Source organism: Primulina eburnea, chromosome 8, assembly GCF_022965805.1.
Source record: "Primulina eburnea isolate SZY01 chromosome 8, ASM2296580v1, whole genome shotgun sequence".
NCBI classification, from domain to species: domain Eukaryota; kingdom Viridiplantae; phylum Streptophyta; class Magnoliopsida; order Lamiales; family Gesneriaceae; genus Primulina; species Primulina eburnea.
In genome coordinates this window covers 44,632,868-44,648,679 of record NC_133108.1, presented here as the reverse complement: position 1 = coordinate 44,648,679, position 15,812 = coordinate 44,632,868, and the positions used below count along the sequence as shown (strand labels likewise).

Below are 15,812 nucleotides of genomic sequence, written 5' to 3'. Positions count from 1 at the left end.
ATCATTGATAGAAACATAACATGACTATAAAACAAACCACATAATTTCACTGTCCACTATCAACCATCTAAAATTAAATGAATATCTTTATTGATGTTGTTTGTAGTTGGCAAAATTATCCAAGTTTGCCAATTCACCACATTATATCGTAAATCTTCCTACATGTTCCACATTAGACTGACCATCTTCCCCAGAGTATAATGTAAAGTATGAAATGCGGTATCCTCATAGATAATGATTATCATGATCAACAACATCGGAGTATGGCTTGTGAAACTCTGGTTGGTTCGATTGATTGACCTCACATTTGGGCCATACAACTCCTCGAATAACATCACATACAGTCTCAAAGTCTAATACCGGAGTTTGTCTTAATGGGTGTGGATGATAATTTGCCCCCCGAGTGTTCTTCTCAGAATTCGGCACTGAATATCCACGTATTCTCCCACCATCATGCATCTCTAGTTGTATGTTAGGAGAAGTCACATCAAACATATCATCGGCCACTTATTTACCCGATTTTGGTGTCTCTGCCACGATGCATCCTTCCTTTTGTGCGAAGAAGTATATTTTCCTTACTCAAGAGACACAAAAGCATGTGATTCCCCAAGCGGCGAGCTTCACCTGCTTGAGAATTCCTCGATCCTTGGCCTTACGAACCACTTAGTCTCTGTGTATTTAAGTTTGTCATTCGCTGATGGTTCATTCCCCTCTTTTGGAGATCTCATTCACTATCTCATCTCTGCATAAAATTTGTCATGACAGTAGTAAAGGCATCGATCATTCCTCTGAGTTCATTACATATATTTTTATCCATAGACATCATAATGTTATCGCGAATTTCCTGGCCACCAGAATATGGAACTCATTCTTTCCCAGCTTCCTATTCGAACTCATGCACACGTTGTTCGACTGATATTCCGTCATCATTAGTATCTTCTACCTATGAACAAATGTCCTTCCCCTGAGACTTGAGGAGTTCATTCATGCTTCTTATTACGCTTTGGAGGCATTGGTCCCACCGAGAGTGTCAAAATATGTTTGCACATAAAATTAGGGGGCGTGACAGATACGGATCGTGCCAAATGTAGATGTTATGACTTCTATTATCAAATATTGTGTCTCAATTTAATTGTTCGTTACAATTCTCTCGGTATGACTTCAAATCTATAAATTTGGTTGAAGAATATAGTGAAAATTGCAGAAAAGATCCATGAATAGCATGGAATTTAATTATGGTGTTATGAACTTGGACGACATTTTTACAAGAAAGTTGAAGGAATATGTAATTAGGAGAATTTGCTGAAACTTTTTGATGCTATTTGTTGATGATTTTTGCGAGAGAGTTTTCTGATTCTTCTTTTCTGTTTCTGCTCTACTCCATCGAGCTGTTCCAACGACCTTCCACGATCATCCACAATGGATCGTGAATCAACTCCTCTCAGCTCATCAAATGATTTCTTCACGGGCTTGGTTACTGAGTTTTTACGTCAGATGAATTTCGCTTTGAGCTTTGTAGAATTTGAGTTTGGCAAATTTGGGCTAAAAACACATATCTATTTAATTATCATGCAAAACTAAAAATAAAGTGCATATTCACATCGTCATTTAGATTCTATTTATTTAAATTTGTGTGATTTACGAATTCATAGATATTAAAGCACTTGCTATTTTATTTATTATTATAACAAAGAGTCTTCAATTCGTACTCAATATAGTATTAATTTAAAATGCACTCATCGAAATCTCGTTTTGAATTCGTACACAATCCAAAAGCATAGCATTCATTCCGTTAAAACATTTTCTCATTCTCGTGGACTATTAAAAAAAACATCAAACAATTTATTTAGATAATTAAACAAACCAGCCAAAGAATACGCATTGCCACTTCAAACATTCTGATTCATAATGAAATTTGAAAAATAGCACAAACTTCATCCTGGCACAACAGATTCGGACTAGAAACAACAATATTTAACAAAAGAGAACTGTTCTGTTTTTCTTCCCTTGTCATCTAATGGGGTCTAACAAGATTCAACGAAACGATCGAATGACTTGAAAACGACTAAAAGAAGTCTCCGAACTAGTGCTAATCGAACTTTCTGATCTCGAACGAGTAGTCGAGCTCCATATGACATCTTTTGTCATCGTCCTTGAACTGCAAGAACACAATAAGACTGCGATATAAAACCAAAGTGGTATCGAATTTGTCGTCATTTATAAGAATTAGAAGTCTAACATTAAATCATTTCTTAATGTTACAAAAATACTCATCAAACATATGATTCTTGTTTCTCGGACTCTCGAGCTTCTAAGAGCCAGAAATCATGCATAAACCTTGATTCAGTGCATAATACAACAGCAGGAGCAGATAGTATCTTTTTCTATCATAGTATCAGTGCCATATAAATTGATGAATTTAATTTAAACATCAAATGGGAGAAAACGTCGTTTTGGAGTGCACACCTTTAGTTTAGCAGTGTATACACCCCTCGCAAGAACGCCAGATGGAGTGGTCTCCTCCTCTAAGGTGTGTGCATAAGGTTCTTTTCGAGGAGCAAATGTTCCTAGCATTCCACTGCTTCGATCAACTGCATGTACAAATAAAAGGGAGTTAGAATAACAATCATGACTTGTAAAATTTTTATGTATACCTTCAAATCCTTTATTTCATCTTGTTACAAAGTTCTAGCCGTTGGTAAATCTAAGGCCATCTAGTAACAGGCGCAAACGGGGATTTCAAGCTAAGCAAGTGCCGGAACATGCTATTGAACTAGATAGCACAACCAAGAAAATGCATCATGCTATATAAAATTGTGTTAGATTCCAAACCTTCAAGTCCACCCTTCCAAACTGTATTTGTATATACCAGGCCCGATACAATGTTATGTAGGACAGAGAAGGTCAGCTTAAGCTGATAACTTGAGCCCTCTCGAAGTGTAAAAAGTGCAAGTTTGTTCAGGTCTTCACTCATGGGGAATGGAGTGTTAACTTCTCCATCAGAGGATATGATTCCAATCGAGTGGAATTTAACTTCCGGCTCCATTTGATCTTGAAAGAATGGACAATTTTTTAGCGGAACAAGATGAACTAGAGTTAGCATACAATAATTATACCGAGGTACAAGCTCGGAACAAACCATTCAAATCACTTTCCAGGCAACCAAGAAGCTTCTCCTTCCATCTTCTTAAACTTTCGTCTTCCTAAAAGGTACCAGGAAAGAAGTCAGAGTTTCAACAAAAAAAACCCACAAAAAGGTAGTATACTAGTATTTTTTACAGTTATCGATCGTGTAAATTACATGCCAGTGTTAACAATCTCTTCAGCAAACAATCCAAGCATGTTTCGGAACCAAACTACACTCAAACTTATACATGGGAATAATTTAAGAGCCCAGCGGGTCCCCAAGTTACAACCCCCATCATGCCACCGGCTTGTCCGAGTCGTCTCGTCTCTTGAATTTCTGGATCCAAGCATACGTTTAAATACTTGAAACTTACATTTATCAAGCAAAAGAACTTAACTAAGAACTCCAAAAATAAAGACTTGTCCTGTTGACATTAGCTAATGTTTAACCAACTAACCAAGGAGATAAACTTAAGCAGAGTTAAATGTCCAATAACCAAAACACAAGCTTCCCCATAAAACAAGAAAGGAAGACAAATTAACAGAAAAAGAACAACTTCAAAACCCCCAATGCTGTCAAGATTCAATTTCTAGTGATCTTAAAACAAAGCAATATCAATAACAGGACAGTTTAAAAATGGGATGCAAAATACAACCTTATCTTTCTCAATATGCTCTTTGAGAGGAAGAAGTGGGCCCGGAACAAACTTTCCAAAAATCTTTTCATCTTCTTCTTCCTTCATCGCCAATTCTTGCTTCTTCTCTTCTCCAGCCAAAGCCGAAGCCGTAGATGGCCCGACCCCTATCTCCACACTTTCCATTTTTTCCGCAAAAACTCCAGAATTCTTGAAAAGGGCTAGAAGTGTATATATATATATATATATATATATATATAGAGCAAACCTAGCGTTACCAGTCAAAAAGTAGGGAATAAATAATAATTTATTTGATTTTACTGTATTGTGGGCAGACCAAGAAAATCTGTCTGGGTTTCTTGATTTTCTCCAAAGAAAGACAAAGTTAGTTGCTTGTCGCTGTCAGCGGCCCTTCGCAATTTATAGTGTCTTGCCACGTCCCACGGTGCAGTGACTTTCGAAACTTGAAAGTGCGAATTGAGTAGATTTCATATTCGGGCTACTAAATTATTCTTGCGAGTTTCTTGTGAAACGCAGCTGTAATTTGACTATAATAGTAATGATTGGATTGGGTGTTAATGATAGTTATTATTACAAGTTTCGAAATACAGACCAAACAGCAACGACTTTGCTGTAAGCATCCAAGATATGCAGTCTACCACTTGTTCATAAAGATGCATCAAATTTCTTGGTTTTGACTTCAATAATCAAATTATATTATCGTTGGAATCCATCGACCTAACACCCCCCAAAACAAACCCATTTTTATAGCCCATAGAACAAGCACACCAAAGTTCAGAAATTCTCGTTCTGGGTCGAGCAAATGTATCGGACTGCTATTTTTCGATTTTGTATTCATCATCTTTTATTCGGTAACGTATCTTCCTAACTCACCATAATTTTTAACGTGTGAAGCACCCAAACATTAGTCAAGGTTTTCACTTCCACTTTTAAAGTTATAACACGATCATTTACAAATTCACAATCATTCATGTGCCCATACCAAATTGACAGTTATTCTATGCGTGTTGATTACACTTCTTTAGATTCCAACACGGAGATTTTATCAATTATAGTCGTTTAAAAAATGTGAATATTTATTACTCTTCAACAATATCTGTGCTTTACTCAATCGTACACATCAGGCACTGGGAAATAGCCACTCATCGGAAGTGCTCTACCGGTGCAGTCTCTTCAAGAAACGCAGCAGCTTTGAAACATTCAGCTGCTTCCGGTGCTAATGAACTACCTCCGTCTTTGTAAAGAAGGCCAAGGTTATACCATGCAGAACTGTTCGTCCTGTCATGTCGTAGAGCTTCTGTCAAAAAGCTTCGTATGATTGCAGGAGATAGGCAACCAATCTTTCTCAGCACTGTAGCCTTGGAGACTAGACTTGGGACGTGCGTTGGATCAACTTCGAGAGCAAGTTCATAGGCTTTTAGTGCTTCTTTGTGCTGGCCTTTTGCTTCGTCAAGCAAACCTGTTTTTATGGCACAAAATAGAATTGAGCTTTTGACCAGCTGGTTCACGATCAATTATGAATATGCAACAGAAAGGGAAACTTACCTACGCCTTATCCCAAATCACCGAGCACAATATTTTTTACTAAATATTCAACTTTTGATTAGCTATGTAAAACTATATAATTAGATAAACTATTATAATCCAAAACCCTATACTCCAAAATCTCAAAATAATTTTATTTATGTAACATCGTCATCCATTCATTTTTGGCGTCATTGAGCATTTACCACCCCACCAGAAGGCCAAAATAATATCAAACATTCAGTTGATTATCAGAAAACTAGTTCTCTAAAATCCTTCCCCAAAAGACCCAAAATCATACCAAACATTTAGTTGATCCTCACAAAACTAGTTCTCCAAAATCTTTCCCCAAAATCATACCAAAAATGGCTTTTGGTTTTGTGTTTTACGTTCATTATGAGTGTTTCTTATAGTTTAGACGAATTTTCATTACTCTGATACCAAGAAACAAATAACAAAGTAGGGAAATATGAGGGGGTGAGGGGGGTGGAACCAGAAAAGCAAGCGTTATATACCTGAAGTGTGCAATCTAGAGGCACAAAAAGTACTGATGGCTTTGGATTTTGAAAGACATATCTCAGCATCATGCCATTGGGACAAACTTGTGTAGATGGAAGCCAAATCATGCCATGTTTCCATCTCTAGATTTTTGTTATGTTTTCTTCTGTCCTGTCAATATGAAACACAAAGGATTTTCGTCATACCATAACTTCATAGAGACAGCATACATAAATAGAAGAGTACAGTTTGCACCAAAATAAATAAATTTGCAACAAGATGGAGAATGGAGGACGTAACAAAGATCCCACATAAAGGTCTAAGATCGGATTGCGGAAAAATGGTAACTACAATGCCAAGAACAAGTTGGCCGAGCTAAAATATCAATTTTCAAGCAACATGCCGAGTAAATATCATGTCTTGTATGTATGTGGGGAGTGATGCGAGTCAACAAAAGGGTAGCAGATATCCTTGTGGGAAATTAATCAGGCTATAAAAGATTTGGCTGCCTTGAATTATCAAGTGTTGCATATTTAGTTATGCATTATGATGGCATGCACCCTCTCCTCAGCTTTTCAAATGCTGAGAACCAGAAGGGAGTTACGGCATAAATATTCTTTTCAACAACCAGATATTGGCTCATTGGGCAACTAAACATCATGAGTATCTAAAATTAACCCATTCATGCCCAATTTAAACCATTTCAGTTAAGAATATAGCAAAGCATAAATACGTATATTTATGCCATAGAGAAGTGAGATGCGGCAAACCTTCTCTTTCTCCGAAGTAAAGCTTTTACTCTGAACTTGAAGAACAGCAAGAAGTCGAGAAAAAGTTTCAATAGCCTCCTTCATTAGACCCTGGGCAATTTGCAGCTTAGCTTTAGTTCTTAGCAATTCTCCCTGATCCCATACTCCAGTTTGATATAGAGCAGCATTAATGATAGTTTCAGCATCTAAATAGCGTTTATCAGCAGATAATATTCGAGCCAACAAAATCCATCCTTTAAGATTAGATCCTCCTTCCAATTTAACCAAGCATTTGGCGTAATGGAGTGCTGAATCCAACTTTCTCTGCTCAGCATATTGTAAACACAGTTGATGAACAGAGACGGGATCATTCAGTTTAGTCATTCTCCCAGCAGTTTCGAAAGCTGTAAGAGCCTCAGATTGTCTTTCAACCCTCTCACTATCAGACAGAACTGATCCAGATTTTACCGAAAGAGAGATGCCCAACATGCAATTGGCAACACCAGCCAACTGGTCACATCTCCCATGCGAGCCTTCAACTGCTCTGCGAGCAAAACTAATCCCATCTTCTATGTGCTTTGAGCTTTCCCCACATATCTTTGATGCAAACAATAATCCTTGTAAATATGTTGAATCAGAATGACTTTTCAATAATTTTTCCCAACAATCCAAAGCATCCAAATCATCACCTTCTGAGTGATGACAGAGAGCTAAGATATCATATCTTTCTCTCCGATCTAAAACGCCAGGAAGCAGCTCTTCAAGTTGATTAGCTAAAGCCCTGAGTCCACCTGATATAGATAATGCATAGGTAAGGTGATCCAAAATCGAAGTATCCAACTCAATCTTCATCAGAGAAGCCTTTCTTAATAGAATTATCAAAAGAAGAACTGCTTCTTCAATATTGTTTTTGGGAACAAATGAACTGTCTATCTGTGATCGTAGATTTGGGGGAATTGTTTCGTCTCCGCTGTACAAGAGAAAGACCGCAAACTCCTTTTGAATTTTTGCTATAGTTAGCGCATCAAGATTCCACTGATGAAGCAGGGCCCGGCGATATGACAAGATAGATTCACGGGGAGACTCAACAAGTTTCCACAATTCTGGAAGCAGCTCGACAGCCTTAGTTAACGTCTCCTGCAATTTACAGTCAGCACCAAAGTTTTCAGGTAAGCCTGCTGGTAATGAAGATTCAACAATGTCCAGAATTACTGAGCATGATTGAGCAGCTTCTGCAAAAGGCGATTGGAAACACAAATCAGAGCCATCCATTTGCAGGTTTGCCAGACTCAAATAATGATTTTCTGCAAAAACTGTTTGCCTACAATACCACCTCTTTCCACGGTCAAAACAAGATATGGAAAGACAAGGACTTCTCAAGTATAACCAGCCACAAGATGCAGGGGGGAAGACAAATATCAAAACTTCCACAAAGCACTGAACTGAACCAACAGGAAAGTCCAACAGAATATTACTAAATGCTACATCTGCCATAACGGCCTAACTATGGTCAAAATAATTAGAGGACAAACTAAGACAGGGAGGGCCACTGACCGTTAATTTTAATCATTATAGACAAACTTCAATAGTCAAATAAGCCTGAGGAACAGAGTCAGTCCAGAAGCCATATAATAGAGAGACTAATAGATTATTCGTATGTTGATTGCCCATTACAACGAACATTCCAAGAAGGAACAAATCACAACTGCTTTTCTTCGAATATTTACTTCAGATACACAATTAATAAAGCATTAAGAAAAAAACCAAACAGGAAATAAATTCCAAAAATCTTTGAAAAACTAATGATTTTACAAGAATTCAGGATACAACAATGAATGAAGTCATAATGAAAACTGCATGACACAGCACAATGCAATAAATTTATATGTATTGCTCGAGCCTCGAAGATAATAAATATAAGATTCAATAAGACACACAAAAGTTACCTTTATACCTCCCAAGGGCTTGAAATGATTTTGCTTTTAAAAAAATTGATTCCAAGAGCAAACTAACAGCATGTATAGACATTGGTGGCGTTGAATAATTTTGCAACCGTCTCTTATGAGTTTCCCCTCTTGCAGCAAGTGTAATTTTCATCTTCGGTGTCACTGCAGCAATATCTATCCCTTCAAACACATGCAAGGCAGCTTCTAAGTTTCCTTTTTGATACTCATACCTCCCCAACAATGCCCTGGCTTCCTGATAATTAAAATCGTTATGTCAAGATCATAAAATACTAACATAGGTTCTGCCATAACTAATCAAAAGAAACAACAAATAAATACACTGATGATAGAACCTATAAAAGATAAAAGCCGAGATAAATATTATAATCATAAGCAAGACCTTATCAAATGGATTGAAATTGAGCCAAAATGAGGTCTGAAGAAAAATTTTATATGAAGAACAAGAGAAAACAACCTCATAATTTAAACAACCACTTTCACGCAATGATGTTTCAGCTTCTTCGATGTTGCCAGTATCAGGTTTACGTTCAGTTTCTCCGGCTTGAGATGAATAGACGCTAGCAGAATAATCCTGGACAGCAACAGATTTAGAAGAAGGGACCATTTCATCTACTCTTGTCTGTCCTCCTGAGCAGAGACACTGCATTATCTTCCCCAACTTAACTCGATTGTGTTCCCGTTGTCTTTCTTTAATCTTAGTCTCATTTGTCATGTTGTTTCAGCCCTGTAAAAAGTCTTCAACAAACAGATTTCCAATACTTCAAAAATTAGCCCGCTTTTGGATATAATATCCATAAATAACACTATAAAAAATTCTCTGTTCCTATAAATTATATAATCCGGTAACTGTAAGACTTAGACATGTAGCCCAAAAGAGCCCATTTCAGAAAACAGAGACTATCGCTCAGTGAACACCACAGGAGCCCAACCCACCAGCCGTTGATCAGCAAAATTAACAACCCATATCCCCAAAACACAAAATCAGAAACCCTTGTGGGTAAAAATTTCTAAGTTCAAAAACTAAGACCCCGTACAATAAAGCTTCGATATTCAAAGATCATTCAATCAATAAAGCAAAAAAAAAGTACGTAGACATATAATATATTACCCTTGAAAACTGAAAGCAAACCGGAAGCGGCCGAAGATTGAAGGCCAGGGCATATACACACCAGCCCACATCTTACCAATGAAAATTCCCAATTTTATTCAGATGCAGGGTACTAAGAAAACCCTGCGATCAAACAAGAATCCAACAAAGCTTACACAAACCAGTATTTTTATTCGCCTTTCTTTTCTTTACAAAAAAATAACAGCGCAATTAAAGTTTCTGTACAAATTGGAGGGTTTCGGTCAGGGTCCGGCGGAGAAAACAGAAAACAAGGGAAGCGTGTGACTGAAGATTTGGGGAAAAAAGCAGCGATTAATTAATAACTAATTCAATGCAAAGCCCCAAACACTGTATCGTATCTGGCAATCGGGAATTGGGGCAGGGAGAGCTCTATGTAGGGCCAACTAATACTTCTTTAATATTTTGAGCGCCACTTTGCGACGCGTTTAGCAATTATAACATCATTCCAAATATATTATTATTATTAATAATATTTTATTCTCAATTTTACAAATAATTAGAATCATATGTTTATATATATTTTAGTGTGTGCAATATAAACTTTATTCTTATAACATGAATTACATAAAAGAACATCGTTGTCAAATAACCAATATACGTTTCATGTAAAAAATGTTTTAAAAAAATTACTGTATAAAAATCAAACGTTGACAAGTTACACGACTAAAATCGTAATATATTAATATTGTTTCGAAGCTAAAAAAAATTGAATATCACGTACGCTTTGCTAGGAAACCAATGACTATAGTAATCAAAATTGTCTTGCCCTGGAAATATTTAGCCTCCATCGCTAATGACTACGAAATAATTAAATGGAATATGAAACTTGCATGAAATTATGCATGAAGTGCTCGACCATTTTATTTCCATCCACCTTTACCCAATGCTGACAATTACGTAAACCTAATTTATTGGATTAAAAATTTAATCGAGAAGTGTGTCCTAAATTTTATTAATTACTTTTATAATAATTAAGAAAATATCAATATTTATAATTTTATTTTTTTAAACAATATTTTTAAATAATTTGAAATTTAATTAAGAAATTATTTCACAATTTAAAATAATTTAATTCAATTATTATTAAATGAACATGTTTTTCATTTAATCATCTTATTGATTATCCGTGTTCCAGTTCGATCTCTGCAAAAGGATCTTACATAAAGTTGTGAAGAGAGGAGGAAATGGTGAGAGGATTGCTGGGGAAACTCGCTAGTCGCTCTTTGTCCGTTGCCGGGAAATGGCAGCAGCAGCAGCTCCGTCGTCTCAATATTCACGAATATCAGGTACGCTTCCTCAATATCCCGCCCGCGGCTGTTGGGAGAATATGATTTCATTTCTCCGAAGTTGTGTTTTGAGCGTGATCTGATTCGAGGTTTGTGTTGCTGGAATAGCGCGTAGTAAAGTTTTTGTCTGTGTGAATTTTGTTTATCTATTCCATTTCCTAGATGGGTTTGGGAATATGTCGTTGTGGTACTGTGTCTCAGATTGCGTTTACTCTTCTCTTTGCGACTTGTACAATGCCAACACTTGAATTTAATAGAGAGGGGCGGGGGATGATTGAATGTGTTTTGGAGGTCTGCATATATAGAATGATAAGAACAATAAAATTTGATGGAGCATTGCCATATTAGACCTGGTCAGACGCCTCGGGACATTATAATATACAGGTTTTCATGGATGCATGACGCATTACTGATATTGTGAATATTAGAGCCACGTTTTATCTTATGTTCAGGTTATTCTTTTATTTTTCTGAACGTTTGTGGTCCTATATGTTCGACGAGTTAATCTGCATATTGTGTTCATGATATTAGGGAGCTGAATTGATGAGCAAACATGGGATTAATGTTCCAAAAGGTGTGGCAGTTGGCTCAGCTGATGAGGTCAAGAAGGCGATGCGTGACATGTTCTCCAACCAAAGTGAGGTGCGGATGTCAAATCCTTATCCTCGTTCTTCTTACACAAACATGTTATTTATGGTTTGAAAGTGGGTGAACAGAGAAAGAATTATGGCTTGTAATTGCCTCGATTAGGTTTCTGTTATGGTGCCTGATAACATGTGATCAGAAGAGGCAAATACCTGCTTTTTTGTGATATAGGTGGTGGTGAAGTCCCAGATCCTTGCTGGTGGCCGAGGACTGGGAACATTTAAAAGTGGTCTCCAAGGAGGAGTGCATATTGTGAAGGCTGAACAGGTTGAAGAAATAGCTGGTATGAGGAAAATTTGTTTTGAATTATATAAGGCTGTTAATTATAGAATTTTAAGTTATGTATCGGCAGCTACTTAGGCATGATTTAACTTCTTGCATCTTGACACGTGTTTAATCGGAGGTAACCTCAAGTTGTTTGAGGTATGAAAGTAACGTATTTCACATAAGTTGTGGATGCTATATTCCACCTTTTTTTTCCCTACAAATTCTTCAAGAAACTGTGTTAAGGATGAACTGATGAAGTGCTTGTAGGTTCATCTATTCAGTTTTGCTGATAACTTGTGTACGTGAAAAATCCTTGAGTTTTAGTTACGGAACACCTTTTTTATATGAAAGAAAGAAATTTTTGTTTGAATGCAGCAACTGGAAACTGCCTTACAAGATTTACTTGTGTGGCTAGCTGAAGGGACATCCTCTTACAAAGTATGTTTTTACAGGAAAAATGCTTGGACAGATACTTGTAACAAAGCAAACAGGTCCCCAAGGAAAAGTTGTCAGCAAGGTTCGTCTTTAAATTTTTTTCATAACTTCTTATTAAGAAATGTGTGACGGTACATGCTGGAAAATTATAAAAGGCTGCCATTTACATATTCATTTTGCAAGCAGATCATTTTTACCATCACAGCATTCAGTGCTACTTTCTGTTAACATCAACTGTAAATTTAGTTCTTGTAGTCAGAATTGATTTTTGAATTTCTATAAGGTTTTTTTTTGTTTTAGTGATCAAATTTGCTCTAGACACCTTCTCATTTCACATCTCTATTAACCGTTGTGGCATTCTTTTGTCACAGGAAAGATAGTGTTGCAAAACATTTACTGAACAAAACTAGTCAACCGAGTAAATCTTGAACTTATTTTAGTTTTTTATGTGATCTTTTCTCTGATCTTGCTGATATTTGAATCAGTTTAATGGTAATGTGCACCTGTACGAAGTATTAAAAAATGCCTTCAGGTACATAATTGTTTGCGACATTTAGTGGGAATTAGGTTTATTTATTAGTGGGGACATACTATATGGCATGATTTTAGCTTTTCGGTTTTTAGTTTTATCTTCCATTTGCTGCTTGCTTGAAACTTGGCTGCACATTTTTATTATGAGTGATATCGTATTTGCGTGTTCTTATAAAATGTAGGAAAACATATAAGTTTTTACTCTCTCTCTCTCTCTCTCTCTGTGTGTGTGTGTGCATGTGTGTTTGTATGTGTTGTATCTGAAGAAAAATGTTTCATGACTCTGCTTTTCTTCTTCTACTTAAGCTCGCAGCTTTAGTGTTGGTGGCAGTATTTTTCCTGCTGTGTTGAACTTCTTGATAAGGTTATAAGTTAGTGTATGATAAGCAAATAAAACTTTTCTTGGTTGCAGGTTTATTTGTGCGAGAAGTTGTCGCTTGTCAATGAGATGTACTTCGCCATTACTCTTGATCGTAAATCTGCTGGTCCTGTAAGTTCCCGAATACCGAGTGTCATAGTTCTTGTTTTTTCTTTTAATAATTCCACAGGGTGCATCCTTACTGTTTAGTTACTTGCATTTGTGGTGTTAGTCAGCCACTCAATCTTTTATAGATCTTTTGAGATGTATTTACACTGTCGTACGTAGGAGTTTCTTGTCAGTTTCAGAGCCAAGAAGAATTTCAGAACTTATCTTATATTGCTGGATAATGAATTGTAATGTCATTGGAACAGCCTACGTATACTTGTATATTAGTAGTCTGCTGTATGCATCGATTCCCTTTCTATGCCAACATCATGATATTTGTTGCAAAGATGGGATGTGGACTAAAGAGAATCCACAGTTGGTGAATTAAGGTGCTGAGCTGTACACTGAAATTGTATTTTTGCAGCTTATTATCGCCTGTAAAAAGGGAGGAACCAGCATCGAAGATCTTGCTGAGAAACATCCAGAATTGATAATAAAGGTCAATACATTAATTTATTATGATATCTGGCTTTGTTGCCGAGAGTTGCTTTCTGGATCTGGTTCAATGTTATAATATTGGGCTTTTTTGTTCTTCCCTGAACCAGGTACCTATTGATGTTTTCACAGGGATCACTGATGAAGATGCTGCCAAGGTAGTTGATGGGTTGTCTCCCAAGGTGGCTGATAGGACTGCTTCAATTGAACAAGTGAAGAAGTTATATGAACTTTTCTGTAAATGCGACTGCACTCTGTTGGAGGTGATTGGGTTGATTTCCTCTTTTGTCCAGTGTTCTATTTTTAGTGTTATAATATGACTTGCAAGCATCTAGATTTATAATGCTGTCGAATTGTGTTACCAACCTTATATCTGCATTTGAGTCATCAATTTTTAAACAGATCAATCCCATTGCTGAGACTGCTGATAACCAGTTGGTAGCAGCTGATGCTAAACTCAACTTTGATGATAATGCTGCTTTCCGTCAGAAAGAAATATTCTCTCTGCGTGATCCAACCCAAGAGGATCCTCGAGAGGTATCGGCCGACATCTTTTCTCTGACTGGCTCGCTTATTACATTTAGTACAATGAAGCAAATGAATATTCGTACATTGTTGTATTCATTTCATATTGCATCTTTTATCAGGTTTCTGCAGCAAAGGCTGACTTAAATTACATTGGTTTGGATGGGGAAATAGGTTGCATGGTGAATGGCGCTGGATTGGCCATGGCTACCATGGATATTATTAAGTTACATGGAGGAACTCCTGCCAATTTTCTTGATGTTGGAGGAAATGCCTCTGAAGGTCAGGTGAGACCGGATTTATTTCCCGTTCAATGTATGGTGGATTTCTTTTGGTTATGAATTGGTGCAAGTTATACATGGATGTCCTGGATTGCGATGATTGGTTTTCGGTCATATAATCATGAGACTGTAGTTTCAGAATTTTGACAAATTGTATAAACTTCATGGCTGCCATCCTCTATTGTTTTAATTATCTTTATGTTGTTATAAAGCTGACTACTTTAGTTGAATATCTTGGACAGGTTGTGGAGGCTTTTAAAATTTTGACTTCAGATGAGAAAGTAAAGGCTATTCTTGTCAACATTTTTGGAGGAATAATGAAATGTGATGTGATAGCCAGTGGAATTGTCAATGCTGCTAAACAGGTAAACGCTTGTGTTGATGGGTTTTCCGTGGGAGATATTACTTCTTTTTACAACCCTGGGTTGAAAATTATGTTACTTGCCTCTTTGCTTTGCTTTGCATTGCTTTGCACTTCACTCTTTCTTTGACAAATATTTGATGTATTAACGTGTTCACCTTTTTTTGTATTGCTGTCTGTTACTACTTTTTACCTATTGACACCCATCCCCTGCCCCCCCACAATAAAAGGTTTTTGTTTGGCTGCTATTTACCTTTTCTGTCTTTGATTAAAGATCATCACAATTTTACGCATTCTTATGCTTCTATTAAAGGTTCAACTGAAAGTACCTGTAGTTGTACGTCTTGAAGGCACCAATGTTGACCAGGGAAAAAGAATTCTGAAGGTGAATTTCGAAACTCATCTAATTTAATATGTGCAATGTAAATTATCTGACAAAAGTACAAAACTTTTCTTTTTCTTCCAATATTTTCGTGTTTGCAGGAAAGTGGAATGGCTTTGATTACTGCTGAAGATCTGGACGATGCAGCTGAGAAAGCAGTCAAGGCCTCAGCTACTTGAAGTCATTTTGTGTACTTTTGCCTAAATCATGGGAGGTCGCGCTTTTTCCCCTTGCTATTTTGGAGTTAAATGTTTTATGCATACACTGAATCATCGTCTCGTGAGTTGCACTGAGAAGGCTTTCGATTAGGATGTATCCTTCATTGATGAATGGAGACAGCATTAGTTGTTCTTGATTTCATATTAAGCAGTCCTGATATTTGGACGTACTGACAGCATTTAATGTGGGAAAAACCGTGGACACGCTTTTTCCCTTTTTGATAATAAACTGTCAAATGACTGAATTTCCTGCTCTGTTTTGCAATTTTTC

At 36.8% G+C, this 15,812-nt stretch overlaps 3 protein-coding genes across 3 annotated transcripts; 1 reads left to right on the top strand and 2 right to left on the bottom strand.

Annotated features, from left to right (window-relative positions):
• Nucleotides 1-1,835: 1,835 nt before the first annotated feature.
• Nucleotides 1,836-4,231, bottom strand: LOC140840227 (rho GDP-dissociation inhibitor 1-like). Its single transcript, XM_073207455.1, has 5 exons — nt 3,783-4,231; nt 3,140-3,203; nt 2,833-3,051; nt 2,467-2,591; nt 1,836-2,158 (listed from the first exon to the last, which is right to left on the bottom strand). Exons 1-5 carry the CDS (start codon nt 3,945-3,947, stop codon nt 2,090-2,092), a joined length of 642 nt encoding a protein of 213 aa, XP_073063556.1. The 5' UTR covers nt 3,948-4,231; the 3' UTR covers nt 1,836-2,089.
• A 599-nt stretch (nt 4,232-4,830) lies between these two features.
• Nucleotides 4,831-10,020, bottom strand: LOC140840226 (protein NPGR2). Its single transcript, XM_073207454.1, has 6 exons — nt 9,629-10,020; nt 8,975-9,255; nt 8,500-8,752; nt 6,575-7,785; nt 5,822-5,975; nt 4,831-5,241 (listed from the first exon to the last, which is right to left on the bottom strand). Exons 2-6 carry the CDS (start codon nt 9,230-9,232, stop codon nt 4,925-4,927), a joined length of 2,193 nt encoding a protein of 730 aa, XP_073063555.1. The 5' UTR covers nt 9,233-9,255; nt 9,629-10,020; the 3' UTR covers nt 4,831-4,924.
• A 731-nt stretch (nt 10,021-10,751) lies between these two features.
• On the top strand, nt 10,752-15,786 carry LOC140840225 (succinate--CoA ligase [ADP-forming] subunit beta, mitochondrial). Its single transcript, XM_073207453.1, has 12 exons — nt 10,752-10,935; nt 11,467-11,577; nt 11,752-11,863; nt 12,300-12,364; nt 13,226-13,303; nt 13,704-13,778; nt 13,885-14,037; nt 14,177-14,311; nt 14,422-14,586; nt 14,823-14,945; nt 15,255-15,326; nt 15,425-15,786. Exons 1-12 carry the CDS (start codon nt 10,834-10,836, stop codon nt 15,500-15,502), a joined length of 1,269 nt encoding a protein of 422 aa, XP_073063554.1. The 5' UTR covers nt 10,752-10,833; the 3' UTR covers nt 15,503-15,786.
• The last annotated feature ends 26 nt before the right edge of the window (nt 15,787-15,812 follow it).